The sequence below is a fragment of the Lissotriton helveticus genome, chromosome 8, assembly GCF_964261635.1.
Source record: "Lissotriton helveticus chromosome 8, aLisHel1.1, whole genome shotgun sequence".
Lineage (NCBI taxonomy): Eukaryota > Metazoa > Chordata > Amphibia > Caudata > Salamandridae > Lissotriton > Lissotriton helveticus.
In genome coordinates, this window is record NC_136069.1 from 1,436,875,652 (window position 1) to 1,436,899,914 (window position 24,263).

Below are 24,263 nucleotides of genomic sequence, written 5' to 3' on the forward strand. Positions count from 1 at the left end.
TAGATAGGACTCTGCTGTTATTGTCTTTCTTCTTTACTGAGCTGTCCTTCACAAACTCCCTTGATTTCTTAAGATCAAGCATACATTTGCTTTGGCTGCTCGACCTCAGAAACGGTAGGCCTTTTGCCTCCTAACAGCTTTGACATCTCCAAATCCCTATCTTTGCTCATTGAAGTACCAGAGTATGGATGGTCAGGGCCAATGTGTGACACTGGATCAGAAGAAGCACGTAGAGATTGTAACGGTCTTTTGACTAATAGCTTTGAAACTAGTTAAGAATGTTTGCCTGAAGGAGGCGTTCTTGAGCAATGTTTTTTACATGATGGTTCAGAGTCCTTTTCTGTCTTAGTTGCCTTACTTAATTTATTTAAACGTTTTTATAATTGTACGGTATGAGATCAATAAAACAAAGTAGGCAAACATAGCACTATAATCATATTTAACACAGGATATCTAGTAACATACTTGAAACGATTACCTGTCAATCATAAGATCAAACTTCAATACCTAAACATTAACGCTTCAATATAGCAGCAACAGCCAAAGATTCTAAAGCGAAGAACCAAGTAGATCAATAAAATCCATTTCCTATCTGCAGATATGTATGCACACCTCTTAGGATTCATCAATTTTGTACATCTGCAAATAATGGTGCCGGATCTTTAAAGAGAGCATATAGCAGGGGTGAACACACATGGGAATGAGGCCCTCAAACAAATAAAGAATATAATTGGTGAAAAGGGAATGGGTGAAGTCGGAGGGAAGGGAGTGTAAAGTGAAAGAAAACACTAGTACAGAAGATGAAAAAAGGTTACGAAACCAGAAGTTCAAAGTAGGCACATGTAGATGACAGTAACTTGCCAACTGATAAATGACATAAGTCCTAGATCGCTCACCTATGCATGTCACTCACAAAAATAAATACAAACATTTTTGATAAGAGTAGAGCATTTTAATAGTCCAGCACCTCGCAGTCCAAGGGATAGTTAACTGCCGGTGTGTGTCTGTGAGGTAATGTCCTAAAAATGTTTTAAGATGGGCAGCTAGTCCTGCGTATGTGTGTAAAGTACCCAAGATGGAGCAAATCTGCCCAAAAGATATGTGGAATTGTAGGATCATTCCTGAAGTCCTTTATAGTGGATCATGCTCTTGGGTGTAGGGTCCTTTTATAGCCTAGTGAAATTCCTGTGTCATTTAATTCTGCATTGCTGCCTAGGAGGGCTACACCCACCACACAGGCTAACAGGTAGTTAAGTGGGATAGTCTCTCACTCTGTTGTGCCTTTGTTTGGGTTTTATCTGTGGTTGGGGGTTCCCAGGCCATCGCTCCTTACTGCTTATACTAGAGGACAAAGACTGGCTTCAGCACCCTGGAAAGGATACACGAATGTCAGAAACAGATTGATCCTGGTACCAAAGCTGGTCTGCAGGAATATGCATTGTTATCTGTAAAACTCATCCCATCACATGCCAGTGTCTAGAAGCAGGAAAAGCCTCAAAGGGCTCATGCACACTGCCTGCAAACTTGGAAGGAGAGCTTCTTATCATTGGGAGAAGGTGAGAGCCTCTAAAGAACATGACAAAAAGCCTTCCTGGAGGACCAAGAAAGACCAGGAGAGCTGGTGCCCTTTGTGACATCAGCACTGTTGCACCAATTGTTAAAAATGTTATCCTGATTAGTGCTGGGGAGCCTCAGTGCCATGTTGAGAGGCCATCTGGGAACCCCTATGCACTTAGAGCAACAAAAGACACATATTGCCACTTGTGAAAGCAGAATGCAGGAATAGTGGAGACATCTGGCTACTTCCCCTTTCTGAGGAGTTTGTGCAAAGTGCAGAGCCAGCGACTGTATCTCTGACCTTAGCAGCCAGGAATCGTGAGTGCAGTAGCCCACTGAAGTGGCAGAGGCACACAAGCAGTGAATAGAAAGACCTGCTGAGGAGGGTGCTGTACATTGCAAGAACCAAAGAAAAGACAACACTACCCATTTGGCTACTCCAAAGGAGAACCCTCAGGGCTAAGAATGCACTTGTGAGTCCTGTTGTAGGAGTCTATAAGCTGCAGTCTTAGGCTTCCCTGTGGCATGGTTGAACGCAGCTTTAGAGTCTTTCAGTCTCATTCTGCAGTTGTGCCCATGAATCTCTTGTTAGTTTGCATCATCAAGGTGCACTTATATACACTTATTGGACCCTGCCCCAGGGTACTAATTTCGACTAGCTGACAGTGGCACTAGGTTGTCCCACACCACATTTTCAAGCCCCAGCTCAACCTGAATAGATTATAGATGCTTTGTGACTTAATTAAGCGGGGTTTCAATCAGTGTCTGTGAACAGCATCCGCTTGGGCTTACCAGTTGGAGTTTTGATTCCCATTTATTTTCATATATGTCCACAGCAAATGACTATAGAGAAAGGAGGAAATGGAGGGGTGAGGTGACAGCCTGGCCATGTGTCCCTATCAGCTAGGAAGACCATAGAGAAGAAATTGCCACAGCTCACGTTTGTAGTTGGCCTTATATACATAGCCATTTTACTTTTTCGATGAAATCCATACTCCTGCTTGCCCTCTGTAACCTTGAATTCCTGTTCCACTCAAACACTTTCTCTGCATCCAGACAAAAAACAATTTTATCATGAAGATCATCGCTCACATGCTTTTTCCATCTTCTATCCCTCCACTATCCATCTCAGTCCAAATAGCTGACTAACATATCCGCCACTCAAATACTTTCATATTGCACTATACTATTTCACCACTAATCCTTATGAGTTCCAGAGGTTACGAGACAAGTTCCGAGATTTATATTGGTTTGGCAAGGTTTCCTTTTGGCCTACAGTCCTGATGAGGCCCAAAGTAACTGGGCTGAAACGCGTCGACCATATATGAAAAAGAAGCCCTGCGTTATTTGAATTTATTGCACAAAAAGAAATTGTGGCAACACCGGTTTTTAGTTGACTAGGGTAGAATGGTAAATGCCCTAAAGGTGTCCACAAAAGGGATATCTTTAAAGTGAACTGCGAATTGTAGATATATTTTTCTGTATTCAAAACCCTTTTTTTTTTTGCAGCACCATTAGCATTCTGGCTACACGGATTCTGTGTCGTCCTTTGAAATAGAATTGCACAGTTGTGTGTGTATATGTGTATATATATATTTGTGTATGTTATTGTATATACATGTGTAGTCTGTATATGTTGAAATAATAAGAGAAAAAATCTACATAAAGAATTGGATGTACAATGATTTAGATCCCATCCATAATTCGATGTGAATGTGTTCTTTCAATAAGATAATTGGTCGCTTTGAGAATGATCTCGTCAGTGGATTAACTAAAGTTTCCACTTAGTTTTGTGAAAAAAGTTGACTTTATCCATTCCACTGCATTACCTTTGTTTTTATCTGTTTCTTTCGCCCAGATGTAGTTGGATTATTAGGGCTAACCCCTCCATGTTTGATAAATGAATATACATTCCAGAGTAGTCATTCAATTTAGTGATAACATTTTAAGTAATCGGAAGCTATAGCAAACTCCGCTGGACAGGCGACTATGTTGCAATCACATCAAACAGTTACAACGGAGAAACCGCCACCCCTGAATGCCATAACACTCCTTCAGCCGTAGCTGCACAACATCATAGTCCCCAGTCAACTGTTTCGGTCATTGCGGCACAGCTTATGTGGACGTGATTCTTCTCAGGAGACGCATTCAAAATTAACTAGAGATAAATGATTACTGATACAAATTATGTGCTAGTTTCTGATTTACCTATGCTTTCTCAGCTTGTGTTTTTAACACTTTTCTTTCCATTGGAAAGTGCAACATTCTACTTATGCATTATAAGCATTAAAAATTAGCCTACTGCTGTAAGAAAGGTTGGTCAGCTTTCCTTTTATTAACTGCATACTGTACATGGATGTGTTGTCATAATTTGTGGCAGAAGCCAGTTGTAGCCAAACATAGATTTCTGCTTAACAGTGACAAAGCAGTACTAACCTTTTGCATTGCATTGACACGAAAAATCAATTGTAATCCAATTACATGTACCACCTCACTTTGCAGAAAGTAGTAAATAAAACAAAATGTTACTGTCTTCTACCACAGTTGTTTAATGGAGATATTTGAATGACCTCAAGCTAAGCTTGCTGACACTTTGTGTAACCTGTTTTCTTAAAGCTGGACCCAGAGCGTAGCCTTTTTGATCAAGGGGTAAAGACAGATGGAACAGTTCAGCTCAGTGTACAAGTCATTTCCCGACAAGGTAAGTCAAGATACACTGGGTAAAAGGAATAAATGTAGCCTTTCTATTTAAATGTGGAAATATTTGTAACATAAAGATTTGTTAAAATGTAGAACTGTGGCAAGCAGCAATACAAAATTCGGTAAAATGTTTATTAGAAATAACTTCAGTTCAAAATATGTTTTCGACTTATAAAAGCCATATAAAAATGATTTACAAAGTATAGAAAATAAAGACAATAAAAGTAAATAGAGCTCAATACAAAAATGGTATCATTGTAATAAAAGCTAATTGCATGCATGAAGTAACACCTTGAAACATATTATTTGTTTGTCTAACTGCATAATTTGTTTTTAAATCTTGTTTTTATTCGTAATAAGTATGTATGTAATGCACATTGGAATATCACCGATGTAAGAAAGCCACCCAGAAGTACAACGTGGCATGTACATCACTCAGCGCAATTACAATCGGATCAATTGCCCAAATATAAAGTATTAGCTATACTTAGTAGGAGAACAACGATATGCATCCTGTGCTTTAAAGAAACGGCAGCAAAAACTGGAAAAACAAAAGCGACTAAGCAGCACTTTACCAGGGTGAATGTCTCTCCCGTGCACCCCTGTGAATAAAACTGGGGTAATGGGAGGGGGGCTCTTACAGGATTGAGCAAGTGCAATGGGAGCAGATGGCAGCGTCGTGGGAGAAGGGGGGTGGGGGTGTATATTGGCACAGCACCCCCATCTCGGCTCTGTTGTTACCCCAAAAGCGCATACAGGTGGAATGACTCCTCCAGATTCAGCTTCGGACACAGCATTTAAACTCCCTGTGCTGGATGGCCCCTGTTCCAGCTCTCTGGAAGCGACAGGATCGGGGGGAGGGAGCCGTTGGTAAAGCTACTTCAGACAGGCTATCCAGCATGTTCTCTCACAATTCCAGATCTCTCTCAGCATGCTCATCGGTATGCACTGCCCGCAACTGCCTCTCTTCCGCCACACCCCATTCTTGCATATCTGCCAACCATTTGCCGCTTGCTGGGGGCGCAGGCTTTATCCAGTGGATGGCCACCTGTCACTTTGCCAGCACCTGTCCCAGGAGAGTAAACCTGTGGTTCACCGGTGCTCCCTGCCGAGGCGCCAGTAGCAGTCTAATTGCGTCATAAAAATGATTTTCCATAGTAATGTGTGTGTATTCATGTTGCAGAATTTTTTTAACCGAACATAGCTGAGCTAAGTGCAGACTTCACTTAGTCAGTCCAGACAGGAAATTTACTATTTTCTGAAAACTGGTGTAGGAAGTACGAATAAGCACCTCTAATGTAATGAATGGAGCCCTCTTTTCTGATCTTTGTAGACAGTTGCCCACAGATGATGGGAGCCTAGTCTGTAATTGCTAGAAAGTAAAATACACTTTTGTCTTCAGCAATAGCTATATCAATTTGGCAATAAAGTACTGAAAAGTGTTCTTATATTTCATGCTCTTAGTCTGTCAAGGAGTTTTGACTTTTGGATCTTTCACCATACGTTGAAGAGATAAGTCGTACTGTTGATTGTCCAGGATGATGCTGCCAAAGTGCTTGTTCCCTGGCTCTCACTCTCCAAGGCCCAACAGAACGCAAAAATGTCTGCATGCTTCTTGAACTGCAGCTTCAGCTGCATGTTATTCATGTACAACAGCAGCCACATTTCTAATAGGGTAGGAGAGTATGTCCCCGTTTTGGGTAACTAACAATTAATGTGTTCCAAATGCACACACTGTAAAACGGCACATATTAGAAGGTAAGTCTCGCAAAAACAATTTTTTTATAATAACCAAATGTTATTGATTTTCAAAGGTAACAATACACAGTTGATCCATTCCACTCCAAAATATAATGGGCAATTAATCAGTGTTCATAAAATGTTCAGATTACTGACCCTACACATTGTATTCCCACCACTTGCCCCGGATCTTGTGTGTCCGTGGGCATCCCCATGCATCATAGTTACGGCTCTCCTGGCGTGCACACCAGTCCACACCCCTCCTCCCTTGTGGTAGTGAAGGGGGATTCTGTGATGTCTCTTTTGGCCTCTTATGTGGTCACCCCAACATCCTCCAACAGGCCCAGTAGTGCCACTCTGGGAGTGAGGTCCAACGGGCCTCCCAGAAGTGCAGGGCAAACCCAGACCAATGGAACAAGTCAGCTTTTACCAGGGAGCATCTAGCACAGTGAGCTTGAGGTAATCTACCAGTTGGATGTAATCGCTGGGGGCTCACATAAGCAGCAAGTAAACAGTGAAGTTGGACTATATGAAGGCGTGCATGGATAGTCAACTCTCTTGGGGCCATTCAGGCTTCTCGCCAGTAGTCATCGAGGTCTCCAACCTAGGCCTCCCACCTTTGATAGAGTGCTGAAAAACAGTCTGGGGCATTAAGGATTAGGGAGCGGTAAGTTTGAGAAATTATACCCTTGCCTAGCCTTACAAGTAGAATTTTGACCTCAATGGGGTTGAAGTCTGGAATTAGTGTACCTATGGGAATATGTTCCGAGAGAATGTGACATAGTTGAAGGTAATAATAAAGTTGTGTTGAGAGCCGGTACTGCTCTTGCAGGTTCTGAAACCGCATCAAGGCACTCCACTCGCCAGACGTCCCGTAGATGGGTAATCTGTCCTATTGTGTAAAGCCTTACAAAGCAGCTACATGATTCAACCTTGTACCCTGGCATAGCTGTCACATGGCCCATAGGGTCATTGTCTTCTTCTCTAAGGTAGCATGAGCATGCTGCAGATTGCCTGTTGATTTGCCAATGTTACTACAAGACTTTGCAACTGTCTCTATTGCCATTTTCACATGAAAACCCATTGCTGTGTTGACACTCTGCAGCTTCCTGGGATTTTGTCTGAACATTTTAAGCAAGATCGAACAACAATGCCCCTTGTTATTTTGTTCTGCCAGGCCCTAGCACCTAGACAGAACATATCGATGCAGCTGTTTGGGACAACGTACTTTGGTCTTATTGGAATACATGAATAGGAAGCGAACACCTGGAGAGGGGCCTTTCCAGAGAGAAGAGCGAGATAGCACCTATGATGTAGATCTACCATCTATAGGCTAAGGTATAGATTCTGCAGACAAAGCCAAGAGATCTTCTCTAATAGAATAAAACTGCTTCTATGCAAGGGAAGGGGGGCTGTCTTTTCATGATGACATCTCCTTTCATGATTTATGGACTAATTGCTATGCTGACCGTATTTGTATTATGCATTTTCCTGCTTATTGTGGCACATGTACTGCATATTTGAGCACGTTAGTTAAAATAAATATTTTAAACTTGTTTGTGGCTCTGTCTGATCTTATTATGGACCAGTACAAGAGTGCAAGCGAGAGGGTGTGTCTTGCAACCACGATTTCTGAGAGATTCTGGAGTGGTGTGTTCTGTGGTGTCTAATCATTTGTTTCTCTGTGAGTGAGTAGGAGAGCAAGTGAGACACTATAGCTAGTCAGTCCTGGGCTCATGGGTACCAAGGTGGTAGGATGACTCAGTCCCTGTTCACTAAGGTCCCATTATCCTACGTATAGTTCTGTCTTCAGCGGGGTCATCCTGGTGAGTTTGCAGTCCCAGGTAATGAGACGAAGCGCTGCTCTCCAACAGAGCAGGGTCACCCGAGTGCACTCTGAAAGTTATGGAGTTCCCATACAGCAGGCCCAAGAGGCTATCCAAACCCAGCAGGTGTAGTTCCATTCAATGGGCGAAACCATCCTAGCCTCCGTTTAGCCACTCATTTATGGTCGCACTCTGGATAGCTAGATAGTAACTATAAAGGTCCGCCATTCCCAGCCCCATCAAATGGAGAATGCCTGCTATTGACAAAGGCCACACAGTGGCGACCACCACCCACCCAGAGGTAGCGATCTTTGATGTCATTGTCTGGAGCCACTTCTTAGGAATTGGATGGGGAAAGTTTGCGAAAAAATGTAAGAAATGTAGAAGACTCATCATATTGAACAACGCTACCCGCCCCAAGGGTTTCAGGGGCAAACACCCCCAGCGCTGTATTTCTCTAGTCAATCCCAATCGCGAGGGGTCCAGTGTTAGGCTCCACGTCCACTCTGGAAGGTGAGAGAGATAAATCCCAAGATATTTGAACGAAAGACAATATGCTGAGACCACAGAACCCCAAGAACTCTGTCTACCTTGCCTCCAACCAGCACCAGAATAAACTTGTCCTTGTTGACCCTCAAACCAGACGCCTCCGCATATAGATGGAGAATCACCAGGCATCAAGGGCCTGAGGACTGCATGTCTTCAAGAAACTATCATCGGCGCAGAGAACTGTGTGCTCCTCTGGTCCGCTCACCCAGGATCACTCCCTCACTTGAACATGGCATCTAATGAGTCGCGCCAAGGGCTCGATCGCCAATTCAAATAGAAGTGGACACAGGGGACAGCCCTGCTGCATGCCGCTGCGAATGGGAAAGTGCAGACCTAGGGCTCCATTTCCTCGCACCAGGGGAGTAGGAGCGGCAGATAGAAGGCCCACTATTCTGCCGAAGTAAGATCCGAAGCCTGCCCTGTGCAGGACAGCCACTAAAAGTTTATGCAGCTGTGTCCAAAGGTCTTCTCAAAGTCAATCAAGGGTAAAGCTGTGCTGTTGGTAATATGATGTGCTTGGGATAAAGCCAGTTGGGCCCTACGGATACAATGGAGAGTATTCATGTTCGGCTTGAACCTGCATTGATTCGGGTGGATCAAGTGGAGGGAGAACCCCCCCCAAAAATGGAGTAGCCAGGATCTTTGTCTTTTATGCCAGCATTTATTAAGAAGATGGGCCTATAGGAGGAACGCAGTTCTGCAGGTTGGCCAGCCTTTGGTATTGCTACAATGGTGGCTGCATCCAACTGCGGGGGGAATGATCCACATTCACAGTTTATCCAGTATTATGGGTGTCTTTCATAGATTCACATGCCTGAATCATTCCCCGTCGTCGAGATGGGAGCCCCGGTAATAGAAAAGTAATGTCTAATAGACATACATAGAGAAAAGTAGGCCTAAAGGCCTTGCCTTAGTAGCCTATCTGTGTCCTTTTGTGAAAAGGACCAAAATCCTGAGGGTAGCCAATCAGCTACCACCTCCCTCTAGAACCTTCCTGCCAGGAGCCTCAGTCTCTCCGATTTTCTACCGCACGTTGTGCTAGGGAGTCCCCACCTGAGCTCTCCTCAGGTTTCTTGAATTTCTTACTTTTTCAACTTGTGGCAAGAAGAGACTGCACATTGATGACAAGCATGAGACTTGTCTCTACTGTCTTTATCCGGATCATTCTGTCAATGAATGTAGGATTTGTAGAACATTTTCTACTAAAACTCTCAAAGATAGAGAAGGAAGACTGCTCCTCTGGCTAAACAGACTCAAGACCAGAGATGATGATGTGCTGTCCTCGGAGGGCAGTGAAATGGCTTCAGTTTCTTCCAAACTGTCCTTGAAACGGCCAAGGGAGGCTTCCCCTAGCCATTCAGACGTCCCTCACAAAAAGACTACTACCAAGTCTTCTGAGGTAAGATCAGACACGTCTGTGAAGGAGCCGACAACTTTCAAAAAGCCATCGCAGTCTTCGTCGACGACCGCGTCGACGTTTTCCTCAAGAAAAACCACATATGTCTCCACGTCGACGACGACAGTTTCGACGACGATGGCGTCGTCCGCCTTTGCTTCAACGACGACGACCACCCAATCGTCGACGATGGGTAAGCCACTGTCGTCGATTGTACTCATTAAAAAGCAGCAGTCATTTGTTAAACCTTTGTCGACGTCACAATACATCGACGACGATGATCAAACAAAAGACGACGACGCCTTCACGTCGACGAAGATTCCGTCGACATCCGGCGTGTCGTCGACGAGGGCACCGTCGACGCCAAAGTCGCCACCGACGACGAAAGCAGCGCCGACGTCTAAAAGTACTTTCAAAAAGGGGGGTGGTGATGGACAGAGTATCTGAGTTAATCAGAACACTCCTACCCAGTCAACAGATCAGGGCTTGATCCATCACCGTTTTTTAGCTCACTGCACCATCCCAGTTCAGAACCCGGCTATATGCAAATGAGTCTGTCCCTGGCCCAGTGCATCATGGGAACAGGGCAGACCAAACTACCAAGCCAATTCTTCACTGCAAAGGAAACAAGCTTCCGGGGACCGGTTTCTGGCATTACAGCCGTCTTCGGCCCGGCTTGCTTGAATCCTGATGGTGCAGTGAGCAAGGGACTCATGTCTGAGCATACCCTTCCACACTCATGGTGGCCAAAATAATTTCAAAAAGGGGGGTGGTGATGGACAGAGTATCTGAGTTAATCAGAACACTCCTACCCAGTCAACAGATCAGGGCTTGATCCATCACCGTTTTTTAGCTCACTGCACCATCCCAGTTCAGAACCCGGCTATATGCAAATTAGTCTGTCCCTGGCCCAGTGCATCATGGGAACAGGGCAGACCAAACTACCAAGCCGATTCTTCACTGCAAAGGAAACAAGCTTCCGGGGACCGGTTTCTGGCATTACAGCCGTCTTCCAAAGTTTTGGACATGCCCTATGACGGACAACATCTATTTGGAGCAAAGATAGATGAAGCCTTGCAGACGATCAAGAAAGACACTGACACTGCAAGAGCTCTCGGGACTTTACAATTCAAAACTCAGTCCTTTCGAGGGAACAGAGGACGAGGTCAGCTCACATACAGAGGATCATATCAAGGAAGATCCTTTTACTCCTACAACCAAAATCGCTCACAATATCAGCAGCGACAGCAACAACAAGGTCGTCAGACCTCCTATGGGAGATCGAACTTCAGGGGCAAATCCCAGAAGAAAACGACCGGAGGAAGACAATGACCTATTCCAGCAGACACTCCCCACACCGTCGTGTCCTCTCAAGATTGGAGGAAAATTGACACATTTCCTCCACAACTGGAGATCGATAACGACGGATCGGTGGGTTCTCCAATTAATCCAGCACGGTCACACATTGGAATTCAACTCAATCCCACCGTTAACTCCTCCTCGCAAACTTCCACACAAGCACCTTTGTTTGCTTCTACAAGAAATTTCTTCAATGCTGAAGAAGGGAGCGATAGAACGAGTTCCATCCGCCCAGAAAGGGAAGGGATTTTTATTCCCGCTTCTTTTTAATTCAGCAGAAAAAGAAGAAATGGAGGCCCATTCTCGATCTCAGGGCACTCAATGCCTTCCTAAAGAGCCAATCGTTTCGCATGGTGACGATCCAGGAAATCTTAGGATCCTTAGAGGAAGGAGACTATATGACGTCTTTGGACCTGCAAGACGCATATTACCATATCCCGATACACAATCGCCACAAAAAATTTCTTCGCTTCGAAGTGGCAGGTCAACACTACCAATTCTGTGTCCTACCATTTGGCCTCAAATCAGCGCCACGCATTTTTACGAAATGCCTGGCTCCAGTGGCAGCTTTTCTCAGACAGCAGAATCACCAGGTCTTCCCCTACCTAGACGACTGGCTGGTGAAAGCACCATCTCTCACAGACGTGCAGCTGTCTTCAACCGCCTGTCTCGATATTTTCCAGCACCTAGGATTAACTCTCAACTACCAGAAATCAACCTTACAACCCACCAGAATTATAACATTCCTGGGGGCAACTCTAAACACCATTTCTTCCAAAGCCTTCCCTTCTCAAGAAAGAAAACACAAACTGATGGCTCTGGCTACCGCAGTGTCTTCAAAAAAGTCCATCAAAGTCCGAACTTTCAAATCCCTTCTAGGGATGATGTCTTCTTGCATACTTCTCATCCCTCACTGTCGGCTCAGAATGCTCCCCCTTCAGGAGGCACTGAACAAACAGTGGACTCAATGTACAGGCTCTTTCGAGGATCACTCGACAAATAACCGAGGCTTTGCTGTGGTGGACAACGAACAAGAACTTATCCAAAGGTCTAACGTTCTTGATACCAGCAACTCCACACGTCATAACAACAGACGCTTCTCTGGGGGCTGGGGTGCAGTTCCACAGGATCTGCAAATCAGTGGCAAATGGACAGACAGAGAAAAATCCCTACACATCAACCTCCTAGAACTGAGAGCAGTTCTTCACTCTCTTCAGGCATTCCTCCCTCGCATCAAAAACTCAGCAGTGCTTGTGCGCACGGACAACACAACCACAATGCACTACTTGAACAAGCAGGGAGGGACGCGTTCTCTGACGCTGTCTCGAGAATCGCAAAAAATCTGGAACTGGCTACTGCTCAACAACATCACATTGACAGCAGAGTATGTCCCAGGAAAAGACAACATAATAGCAGACGCTCTCAGCAGACAGAGGTCACTGTCCCACGAATGGGAACTGGACCAACAAGTTCTCAACGACATCTTCTCGGCATGGGGGAAACCGCACATAGACCTCTTTGCCACCAGGGAGAACGCCAAATGCCACAGCTTCGCAAGCTGGCATCCCCAACCGAGGTCACTAGGAAATGCATTTTCCATCGCATGGCGCAACGTGTTTGCGTACGCCTTTCCGCCATTTCCCATGATAACCAGAGTCATTCGGAAAATGAAAATGGAACACTGCACCTTGATCCTCATTGCCCCATACTGGCCGAGACAACATTGGTTCACGGACCTCCGTCGCCTTTCTGTTCAACCATCAATCCAACTACGTCAACATCCAACTCTTCTCTCAATGTCCAGAGGCCAAATACTCCACCCGAATCTGAAATCTCTCAGATTATCGGCATGGCTCCTGAGTACAGAGAATTCTGTCACCTAAATATCCCGCAGGAGTGCAAGGATGTCCTAGCTAAAGCAAGAGCTGTCAGTACAAACAAAACTTATTCCTTGAAATGGAAACGCTTTTGTCTTTGGTGTTCAGACAACAATATCCATCCTTTCAGAATCACGCCAGAGCAAATACTACCTTATTTACTACATCTGGCACAAACAGGGCTTGCACATGCCTCCATTAGAGATCATCTAGCAGCAATCTCACGCTTCACAAGGGCTTCAATAGGTCCCTCACTATGGTCCAACAGGCTGATAAAGCAATTCCTTAAAGGACTCTATAGATCTTTTCCAAGGCCAAGACGTATACCACCAACATGGCACCTTAATATAGTACTCAACCAATTGATGAAACATCCATTTGAGCCCATACATAGGGCTGATCTCAAATACATCTCTTGGAAAACTACACTTCTTTTGGCCTTAACATCAGCAAGAAGGGTCAGTGAGTTACAAGCGCTTTCTATACAAGATCCTTTCATGCAATTCAGAGAGGACAGAGTCATTTTAAGAACTAATCCTCGCTTCATTCCTAAAGTCCCCTCGGACTTTCATCTCAATGAACCACTTGTACTTCGCTCATTCTTCCCGAACCCAAGTACTGTGGCTGAAAGATCTCTCCATTCTTTAGACCTCAAGAGATGTCTAAAATTTTATCTGGACAGAACAAAAAATTTCAGAAAAACAAATCAACTTTTCATAGCCTTCAGCAGACCTAGAAAAGGCATGCCACTCTCTAAGCAAAGCATTTCCCGATGGATATCAGCGGCAATTGCCTTTTGCCATGACAAAGCCGGACGTCCATTACATTCCACAGTCCGAGCGCATTCCACAAGGGCTGTGTCCACATCGGCAGCACTATTCGCTGGAGTACCGATTCTGGACATTTGCAGAGCAGCGACCTGGAAATCGCCGCATACATTTACCAGGCACTACTGCCTGGATACGGAACTGATGCAGGATGCAGCTGTGGGCCAGGCTGTACTTCGCCATCTATTCCAGTGAGATGAGCCTTCCTTCTTCCCACCGTCCTGCAATGGTATGCACATTTATTTACTTATTCCTTGTGTTACTGATGGTTTATAGTCGTATGATATGTTTTATCTCAGACTACTTCTTATGTTCCATCACAAATGTGCATACTGTATTGCTTGCTATTCTGATTCAGGCATGTGAATCTATGAAAGACACCCATAATACTGGATAAGGAATGCGTTACTTACCTGTAACAGCAGTTATCCAGTATTGGTGTCTTTCATAGATTCACATGCAACCCTCCCGCCTCCCCAGGAAGTACTCATCTCTCACTCCAGAATATATACTACGTCTACCTAGCTTGGTGCGTACGAAAATCTGAGAGACTGAGGCTCCTGGCAGGAAGGTTCTAGAGGGAGGTGGTAGCTGATTGGCTACCCTCAGGATTTTGGTCCTTTTCACAAAAGGACACAGATAGAGAAAAGTAGGCCTAAAGGCCTTGCCTTAGTAGCCTATGTATGTCTATTAGACATTACTTTTCTATTACCGGGGCTCCCATCTCGACGACGGGGAATGATTCAGGCATGTGAATCTATGAAAGACACCAATACTGGATAACTGCTGTTACAGGTAAGTAACGCATTCCTTCTGTGTAGAGCGCCAGAAGATGTGGAAGGAAATGGGAGCGGTAACGCTTTAGAAACTCGATATCTAAAGGTCCAAGTGCATCTGGGCACTCAGCCCCTGACCCTCCTCAATATTTACGCACCAAACCAAGCACAGGACTCATTCTTGAGGACCCTACTGGGCGACCTGCTATGTGCCCCGGAAGAAGCGATTATTCTTGTGGGTGATTTTAATCTGATATGGGATACGGAATTAGATCTCAGTGCGTCCGTATACCAAGGCACCGGGGCTATGTCGGCGGCTCTCAGGAGGGTTATCACTGATCTGGGTCTCACCGACCCCTGGAGATATCTATTCCCTGATACTAGGGACTACTACTTCTCACATGTCCACCGCTCATTCTCATCGATCGATTATTGCTTTCTCTCTCTCTCTCCCGATCCACCCCTTGGAGTCAGCTGAGATATCTAACATCTCCATAGCTGATCAGGCCCTTGTCGCTGTAACCTTCCAAGTAGACATCATACCACTCATATTCGCCTGTAGCTCCCAAGGCACATTTTGTAGGATCTGGTGGATCTAGCAGACATACGCCGTGAGATTGAGGCCTTTTTTATCGCAAACGACACCCCAGAAATGTTCAAATCCATTAGAATGGGATTCCTTCAAGGCAACCATTCGGGGAGTTATCTCTTCTATTACCAATGCCCAATCTTGAGAAGCTCGCCTTCTTGAAACAAAACTGTCAAAAGATATTAAGGCCCTAGAGCATAGAGATCATAAGCTGCCCTCAGCTCAAAATAAAAAGCGACTCGCTATTTTTCGGGGACAGTTGCGTCTTCATCGCACCAACAAAGCGGATAGCTCCCTGTTGTCTCTTAAACACAAATTTTACATGGGGGGAGGGAAGTAAAGTGGGTACCTGTTTAGCGCAATGCCTGCGAGCCCAGGCCACAAGAGCTCGACAGCTCTTAGGCCACCTCTGAGCACGTCAAAGTTTGGCATTCTACGACTTCAACAAAGATCTCTACGCTGACAACCCCCATGCGCCAGAGGAGATTGCCTCCTTCCTTAGCACCTACCCCTGGGGGCCTCTTAGCTCTCACCATGCACAACTCCTAGACTAGCCAATCACTCTAGACAAACTGACAAGAGCACTAAACAGCTCCCAATGGGTAAAACGACCGGACAAACTTACGGTCGCCTTCTACCCCCCCCCCCGCCCCAACTCCAATGCCATTTTCAATAGCTTATCTAAAGCCTCGGCCCTCACCCCTAAATGTCGGAAGCAGAATTGGTACACATCCCAAAGCCTCGAAAGGACCCTTCACTCTGCACATCATGCCGGCCTATCGGTCTTTTGAACACGGATGCCCAGATCTACACTAAGAATCTTGCAGACAGTCTTGAATCCTGTCTCCCTGGTATAATAGATCCAGATCAAGTGGGATTTATCTGCCATCGCCAATGTGGGGACATCCTACACCACATAGCCCATGTCATTGAAAAGGTCCAGCGTAGAAAATCACGGCCTGCCTGGTGTCCCTAGACGCGTAGAATGCGTTCGATCGGGTGGACTGGCGCTTTCTATGCGGACTGCTACACAAAATAGGCCTATGCCCGGCCATGATCTGGAAGTTGATGGCTCCCTATGTGCGCTTGTTCCCTCCCCCCCATCTCTCTGCACAGGGGCACCATGCAAGGCTGTCTGCTCTCTCACTACTGTGTGCCCTGGCATTGGAACCTCTGGCGATCACAATACGCCAGTCGCCAGGCATATCGGGTATCAAGGTGTCTCTCTTTGCTGATTACCTTCTCCTTTCCTTAAACACCCCTGCCTCCTCCCTGCTGACACTTGCCTCGTTTCTTCACTCTTTTGAAAGAGCCTCTGGCTTCAAGATTAATATAGCCAAGTCCCACACCCTAAATCTTACCCTCTCAACCCCAGAGGTGCATCAATTACAATCCCTGGTCCCTCTACACTGGGCTGACCACTCGATACGATATTTGGGCCTCCACCTGACCCCCTCACTGTCCTCATGGACCCAGGCCAACTGGCCGTCGTGTAGACACGGATTACAATTTGGGGGTCAACCCGGTAGTCAAAGGGACCTGGGTAGTTAAATGATATAGAAGAAGTGATCCCTGATCTGTTAGGAGTAACTTTAAATTTCATAACAAACATTCATTAACAAAATTATTTGTAGCACACTATCGTTTATTCACATAGTGTCAAAACATTTAGCATTGTATTTTTCATTTCATAATTTATATACTCTTATAGTTAACATCTTAGCAGTGCCCACTGTACAGGGATTGGGAAGGATTGTGCAGTGTTCAGGAAGGTGTGGGTGGGTGAAGTAACAATTCAATTGTAGATTACTTTCAACAATTGGAAATGGCTTCTCAGAGGAGCCTTGCCGGAATGAATCCAAAATCAAATTAACATTATCATAGCATCATATTGTAACAAGTGTACTAAATCACTCTCTGATTATGTGGATTGGTTGGTAGTCGACGTTTCGACCCTCGTTGTAGGGATGCTGCCCCTTACATGGCGGGTCTTCTTCAGGACAGTGAGGGGTGTGGGCAATTCCTTATATACGGATTGCAGGGACGCTCTGAAGTTACACGTTAAACTTTAACGACAACAGCTTTCCTTGTATGAGGCAGAGAGTCCTTGAATAATTGGCAATCTGTATTGTAGCGTACCGATCTAGGCACGGGTCCTAGTCCAACTCTGACTCAGTCGCTAAGGAAACGAGTCAGAACTCTTCGTCCCCGGCTTCATTCACCTCCAACGTTTACTCGGGAGTGTCAGACACGGCATACGGGAAGACATATGCCGGTGGAAGAACCTCCCTCTTTCTTGGCTGGGGCACCTCAATGCGATTAAAATGTCCTTCCTTCCAAAAGTGCTCTACTTATTTCAAACTCTTCCTACCCCCGATACCACAGGTAGACATCCAGACTCTCCAACTGGATCTAAATGCTTTTATGTGAGGCAAAGGTCGCCTGCGCTTTTCAAATCAACTACTTCTGCTTCTCCGAGGCCTGGCAAGCCCTAACCTTCTAGAATATTACTGGTCATGTCACCTCCGCCATATATTGGAATGGGTCGTTCGTGAAAACGAATAACACTGGCTCCACATGGACCCTGTGGTCTCCAGTAGGCCCCTGTGGGACCTAACCTGGCTTCCCAGATTGACTCACCCCTGCAGTGCATATATAGCTACCTCTACGCAAACAGTACAAGTGACATCTGGGACAAACTCGTGGTCTTTGAGGCCTAACATCGTTCCCATCCCCCAACAGCTCTATAGCACGCAACCCCACCTTTTAGCCGGGCTTGCAAACACATGGCTTCCTATCGTAGTCCTAGGGCAAATGTCTCACAACCCAGGACCTATTTGAGGGGAATACCTTCAAAACGTTTGAACAATGTAAAAACTCTTTTCATATTGCATATTCCTCAAGGTTACAATATTACCAACTTCGTCACTGGCTGCTCGCCCCCAGCTACTACAGGAGCCAGCTAGATCACTCACCACCTTTGAAGCCCTGCTCTGGGCCTTTGAGGGCTCATGGGAACTAATCTCCCGCACATATAAGGTATTACAACACTCACACCAGATTCAACCCCACACATACCAGAGGCAATCTAATATGGATGCTACGGAGGAGGTCACGCCAGGCCAGAAAGCTAAAAACGGCTCTGGCGTGATATTCCAAAAATGTACAGAAGCATTCCCCAACATGAATCTTCTTACAAACTAATGACGCAGTGGTATTACACCCCTGCCCGCCTCCAGAAGACATGCCCAAACCTCTCCCCTATATGTTGGGCATGTCAAACTGCAATAGGCGATTTCATCCACATCTAGTGGAGTTGCCCAAACCTGGGGATTTTCTGGAAAGAAGTCTTCAGTCACATGAAGGACGTTGTGGGCTTTCCCATACCAAGCTTTCCCATGGTGGCCTTACTAGACGATACCCAAATTCTCCATATGTTACAGCTACTGTTTGTTGCTTGTTCCTTGCTTGCAGGTACCCGATGAATTTCTTCCCCTACCCAGAGTCCCCCCCTTTTTGCTATTGTAGTGAACTCCTGCTGCCATAATTCTTAAGCAGTGTTTTATGCTGCCTGTGATGATCTATTCTTTGGAAAAATTTAAATAAACAGGTTTGAAAGAGAAACTCAATTGGATATCCATCTGGCCCTGGTGTCTTACCCGAGGCTCGCTGAGCTCCTTAGTTAGCGGTTGGACAAAATCGTGAGCCAGAGACGGGGGGATGGAAGTTAGCAGTTTCACCTCCAATAGTGGGGATTTGAGTTATTGTCAGGACAACAGGCAACATATAATGTTTGGTAATAGTCTTCAAAGAGATCTGTGGTGTAGGTCTGTCTTTTGTGCCTGCTGATGGGACTCTGGTCCTGTATGTACCCTTTGATCCAGCTTCTAAGGGCAGGTTTGCTGCAACACACATAGTCCCTGCAGATTCCAATGTTCTAATTCAGTTCAAAGAATGCCTTAACTTACTCTTCCACAAAGTCTGCACAGTTGCAAAGACTGTGCAGACTTTGTGCATCTGTAATACCACGGGGGAGAGTATGCATGTGCTGCAGGAGGAAAGCATCGGTGGCCAAATCTGGTCAATGCTTGACTAGGGAGAGAGATATCGTGAGAAAGAGTGGGATATCGTGAGAAAGAGTGGGATATCGTGAGAAAAAGAGTGGGATATCGTGAGAAAAAGAGTGGGATATCGTGAGAAAAAGAGTGGGATATCGTGAGAAAGAGTGGGATATCGTGAGAAAGAGTGGGATATCGTGAGAAAGAGTGGGATATCGTGAGAAAGAGTGGGATAGAGTGGGATATCGTGAGAAAGAGTGGGATATCGTGAGAAAGAGTGGGATATCGTGAGAAAGAGTGGGATATCGTGAGAAAGAGTGGGATATCGTGAGAAAGAGTGGGATATCGTGAGAAAGAGTGGGATATCGTGAGAGCGTGAGATATCGAGAGATATCGTGAGATATCGTGAGAGAGAGTGAGATCGTGAGAGAGAGTGAGATCGTGAGAGAGAGTGAGATCGTGAGAGAGAGTGAGATCGTGAGAGAGTGAGATCGTGAGAGAGTAATATCGTGAGAGTGAGATATCGTGAGAGAGTGAGAGAGTGAGATATCGTGAGATATCGTGAGAGAGTGAGATATCGTGAGAGAGTGAGATATTGTGAGAGAGTGAGATATTGTGAGAGAGTGAGATATTGTGAGAGAGTGAGATATTGTGAGAGAGTGAGATATTGTGAGAGAGTGAGATATTGTGAGAGAGTGAGATATTGTGAGAGTGATATCGTGAGAGTGATATCGTGAGAGTGATATCGTGAGAGAGTGATATCGTGAGAGAGTGATATCGTGAGAGAGTGATATCGTGAGAGTGAGATATCGTGAGAGTGAGATATCGTGAGAGTGAGATATCGTGAGAGTGAGATATCGTGAGAGTGAGATATCGTGAGAGTGAGATATCGTGAGAGAGATATCGTGAGAGAGATATCGTGAGAGAGATATCGTGAGAGAGATATCGTGAGAGAGATATCGTGAGAGAGATATCGTGAGAGAGATATCGGAGAGAGTGAGATATCGGAGAGAGTGAGATATCGGAGAGAGTGAGATATCGGAGAGAGTGAGATATCGGAGAGAGTGAGATATCGGAGAGAGTGAGATATCGGAGAGAGTGAGATATCGGAGAGAGTGAGATATCGGAGAGAGTGAGATATCGGAGAGAGAGATCGTGAGAGAGTGAGATATCGTGAGAGAGTGAGATATCGTGAAAGTGAGATATCGTGAAAGTGAGATATCGTGAGAGTGAGATATCGTGTGAGAGTGAGATATCGTGAGAGAGTGAGATATTGTGAGAGAGTGAGATATTGTGAGAGAGTGAGATATTGTGAGAGAGTGAGATATTGTGAGAGAGTGAGATATTGTGAGAGAGAGATATTGTGAGAGTGAGATATTGTGAGAGTGAGATATTGTGAGAGTGAGATATTGTGAGAGTGAGATATTGTGAGAGAGATTGTGAGAGTGAGATCGTGAGTGAGATCGTGAGAGAGTGAGATATCGTGAGAGAGTGAGATATCGTGAGAGTGAGATATCGTGAGAGAGTGAGATATCGTGAGAGAGTGAGATCGCGAGAGAGTGAGATATCGCGAGAGAGTGAGATATCGCGAGAGAGTGAGATATCGCGAGAGAGTGAGATATCGCGAGAGAGTGAGATATCGCGAGAGAGTGAGATATCGCGAGAGAGTGAGATATCGCGAGAGAGTGAGATATCGCGAGAGAGTGAGATATCGCGAGAGAGTGAGATATCGCGAGAGAGTGAGATATCGCGAGAGAGTGAGATATCGCGAGAGAGTGAGATATCGCGAGAGAGCGAGATCGTGAGAGAGCGAGATCGTGAGAGCGACATCGAGAGATCGAGATCGTGAGAGCGAGATCGTGAGAGCGAGATCGTGAGAGAGAAAGATCGTGAGAACGAGAGAGAGATCGTGAGAACGAGAGAGAGATCGTGAGAGGGATTGTGTGTGAGAGAGAGATGGTGTGTGAGAGAGAGATGGTGTGTGAGAGAGAGATGGTGTGTGAGAGAGAGATGGTGTGTGAGAGAGAGATGGTGTGTGAGAGAGAGATGGTGTGTGAGAGAGAGATGGTGTGTGAGAGAGAGATGGTGTGTGAGAGAGAGATGGTGTGTGAGAGAGAGATGGTGTGTGAGAGAGAGATTGTGTGTGAGAGAGATTGTGTGTGAGATATAGATTGTGAGAGAGAGATATATAGAGAGAGAGAGAGATTGTGAGAAAAAGATAGAGAGAGAGAGATATAGATTGTGAGAAAAAGATAGAGAGAGAGAGAGATATAGATTGTGAGAAAAAGATAGAGAGAGAGAGAGATATAGATTGTGAGAAAAAGATAGAGAGAGAGAGAGATATAGATTGTGAGAAAAAGATAGAGAGAGAGAGAGATAAAGAGAGAGAGAGAGCTTGCCTCTCATTTAAATCCAAAAAGACCATCCGGGATCATCGAGCTCGACGCCGAGACATGCAGCGAGGAACAGATTCCATTCCGGACATCTGAAACCCCGCCCCAACCAAGCCCATACCAACGGCTCTGGTAACACCTTCGCCTTCGGGCTCCGGTTCACACCGTGCAAAAACTTCAAACGTCCTGTACCCGGGCTCGGCATCGAAGGACAAACAAAAGCCATCCAGCTCGAGCCAACCATCCGGTACCGAAAAACACTTTTGGCACCGAAAGCTATGTCGTCCGAGTTACTAGGGAGAAAGTTTATTGATAAACTGTGCGATTACTTAAAATCATTACAGTGTATAAAAATTCAGTTTGGTTCAGATAAAATTCAGTAAAATACGCCCCCCCCCCTGCTCGAACTACACCGGTCAGGGACCATTGGTGCAGCTATGTGGTCTCGATACTGACTGTGTTCGCTGGTACTATACATTATTAATAATAAAAAGAATTAAAGTTTTTAGAGTCATCATGAGACCTTGCTTACTAGAGTCTGGAAGGGGTGTAAAAGTTCGACATCCTCAGTTGCACTGTGGGCTTTATCGGCCCCTGAGTCAGCCCCAGCTTTTCGGCGACTCCCTGTGTTTTCTGTGGATTACCAACTTTAGGGCGGCGGGTCACAGGGCTCTTCGGGATGGTGTCCTTTAGTTGGTTTTCGAGTGCCATTTTAACTTGTCGTCCGAGTTGCTACGTCCGCTACCACCGGCACCGGGAAAACATTGGGCTCCAAAATCTACAAAAGATTCCTCGGCACCAAAGCAACCGGATAAAGCATCGGCGCCCAAGCAACCAGATAAAGCATCGGCGCCAAAGCAGCCGGATAAGCCGCCGGCACCGAAACGTCCGGATAAAACCTCGGCATCGAAGCACACAGACAAATCTTCGGCACCGCAACACAGAGAAAAGACTTGGGTACTGAAAAGGAATCTGAGTTATTAGATGCGTCCGGTAAACTCATGGCGTCTCAAGCCGCAAATTCATGGAAGATACCAAACACACAAGCTCTTCCGGCAAGATATGATAGGGCTCACTATGATGAGCTGGAAAAGCTCATCCAACATCTACCCCAAGAATATAAGGACACAGCTAATGACCTTATACTAGAAGGCAAACTTCTAACCAATACTTCAATAAAATGTGCGTTTGACGCAACAGACACTGCGTCACGTGCAATAAATACTAATGTTCTGCTACGTAGACACACCTGGCTCAGGGTCTCTGGGTTTAAGCAAGAGGTACAAAATACCATTCTAAATCAACCATTTGATCAAGAGCACCTCTTTGGGCCTGCATTTGACGCATCTTTAGAAAAAATTAAAAAAGACACAAACAGCTAAGTCTATGGGAGCCTTACAGTCCCCATCTGCCAGAGGCTCCTTTCGTCGCTCCTTTTATAGAGCAGGTTCCAAAACAAATACATCAGAACACCCCACATCATTGTATAAACGTCCCAAACAGGGCTCCTTTTCTAGGGGATACAATAGAGGAGGTTACAGAGGTAACAAGAATAAGTGTAGAGGCAGAGGTAATAACACCTGCAACTCCCCTAACAATAAACAGTGACTTCCCTGCGCTCCCCCGATCATCCCACTCCTGTCGGGGCATGCCTTTCACATTTCCTACCTGTCTGGAATTCCATCACAACAGACAGGTGGGTAAGAAAAATTATCCAGTATGGTTATTGCCTGGAACTCACTTCTACACCCCCTAACATTCCCCCAAGACAGCGTCCAATGGCATTAGAACACCTAACGCTCCTCAAACAGGAAGTCTTAGCAATGTTTCAAAAAGATGCAATAAAGCAAGTCCCTCTACTTCATCAGGGCACAAGAGTCTACTCCCTTTATTTTCTAATTCCAAAAAAAGGAAGGATCTCTAAGACCAATACTGGACCTCATACCGCTCAACTTTTACATTCCATCAGACCACTTCCACATGGCCACTTTACAGCAAGAACTTCCACTACTACAGCAAGGCGACTTTCTCTCTACTATAGATTTAATTGACACCTACTTCCACATCCCAATACATCCTACTCACAGGAAGTATCTCAGATTTGTGGTAGATTGTCAACACTAACAGTTCAAGGTGCTCCCATTGAGAGTCACTACAGCACCCAAGGTTTTCACCAAATGCCTCGCGTTGGTTGCAGCCCATCTCAGAAGACAACAAATTCAGGTCTTCCCCTACCTAGACGATTGGCTCATAAAAGCAAACTCCCACAACAGGTGTGTTCAACACACACTCCGGACAATACAGTTGCTTCACAGTCTGGGATTCACAAGGGGAGAGGGGTTGGCCTAACGGCTAAGGCGCTCGACCTCAGACCTTGGGATCTGGGTTCGAGTCTCGGTAACGACGCCAAATAACCCCTGTGATTCTGGGCAAATCACTTAATCTCCCCGTGCGTAAAATGAAAGTGTGTCCTCATGTAACGTAACTGGTGCTATGTAAAGCGCTCTGTTAACTGATTCCGTTCGGTTCTAGTTCGCGCTATATAAAACTCTGCAAAAAAAATTAAATAAAAATAAATCTAGGCAAATCCCATCTCCAACCACCTACAATGCGACA

At 45.4% G+C, this 24,263-nt stretch overlaps 1 protein-coding gene across 2 annotated transcripts in view; it reads left to right on the forward strand.

The window, feature by feature from the left end:
• The window catches only part of GABPA (GA binding protein transcription factor subunit alpha), a 301,636-nt gene that overhangs the window by 72,155 nt on the left and 205,218 nt on the right, over positions 1-24,263 (forward strand). For both annotated transcript variants that reach the window (XM_078658370.1, XM_078658369.1), the window contains exon 4: positions 4,174-4,258. In XM_078658370.1, the coding sequence (XP_078514496.1) occupies positions 4,174-4,258 (85 nt within the window). The remainder of the gene's footprint in view (positions 1-4,173; positions 4,259-24,263) is intronic.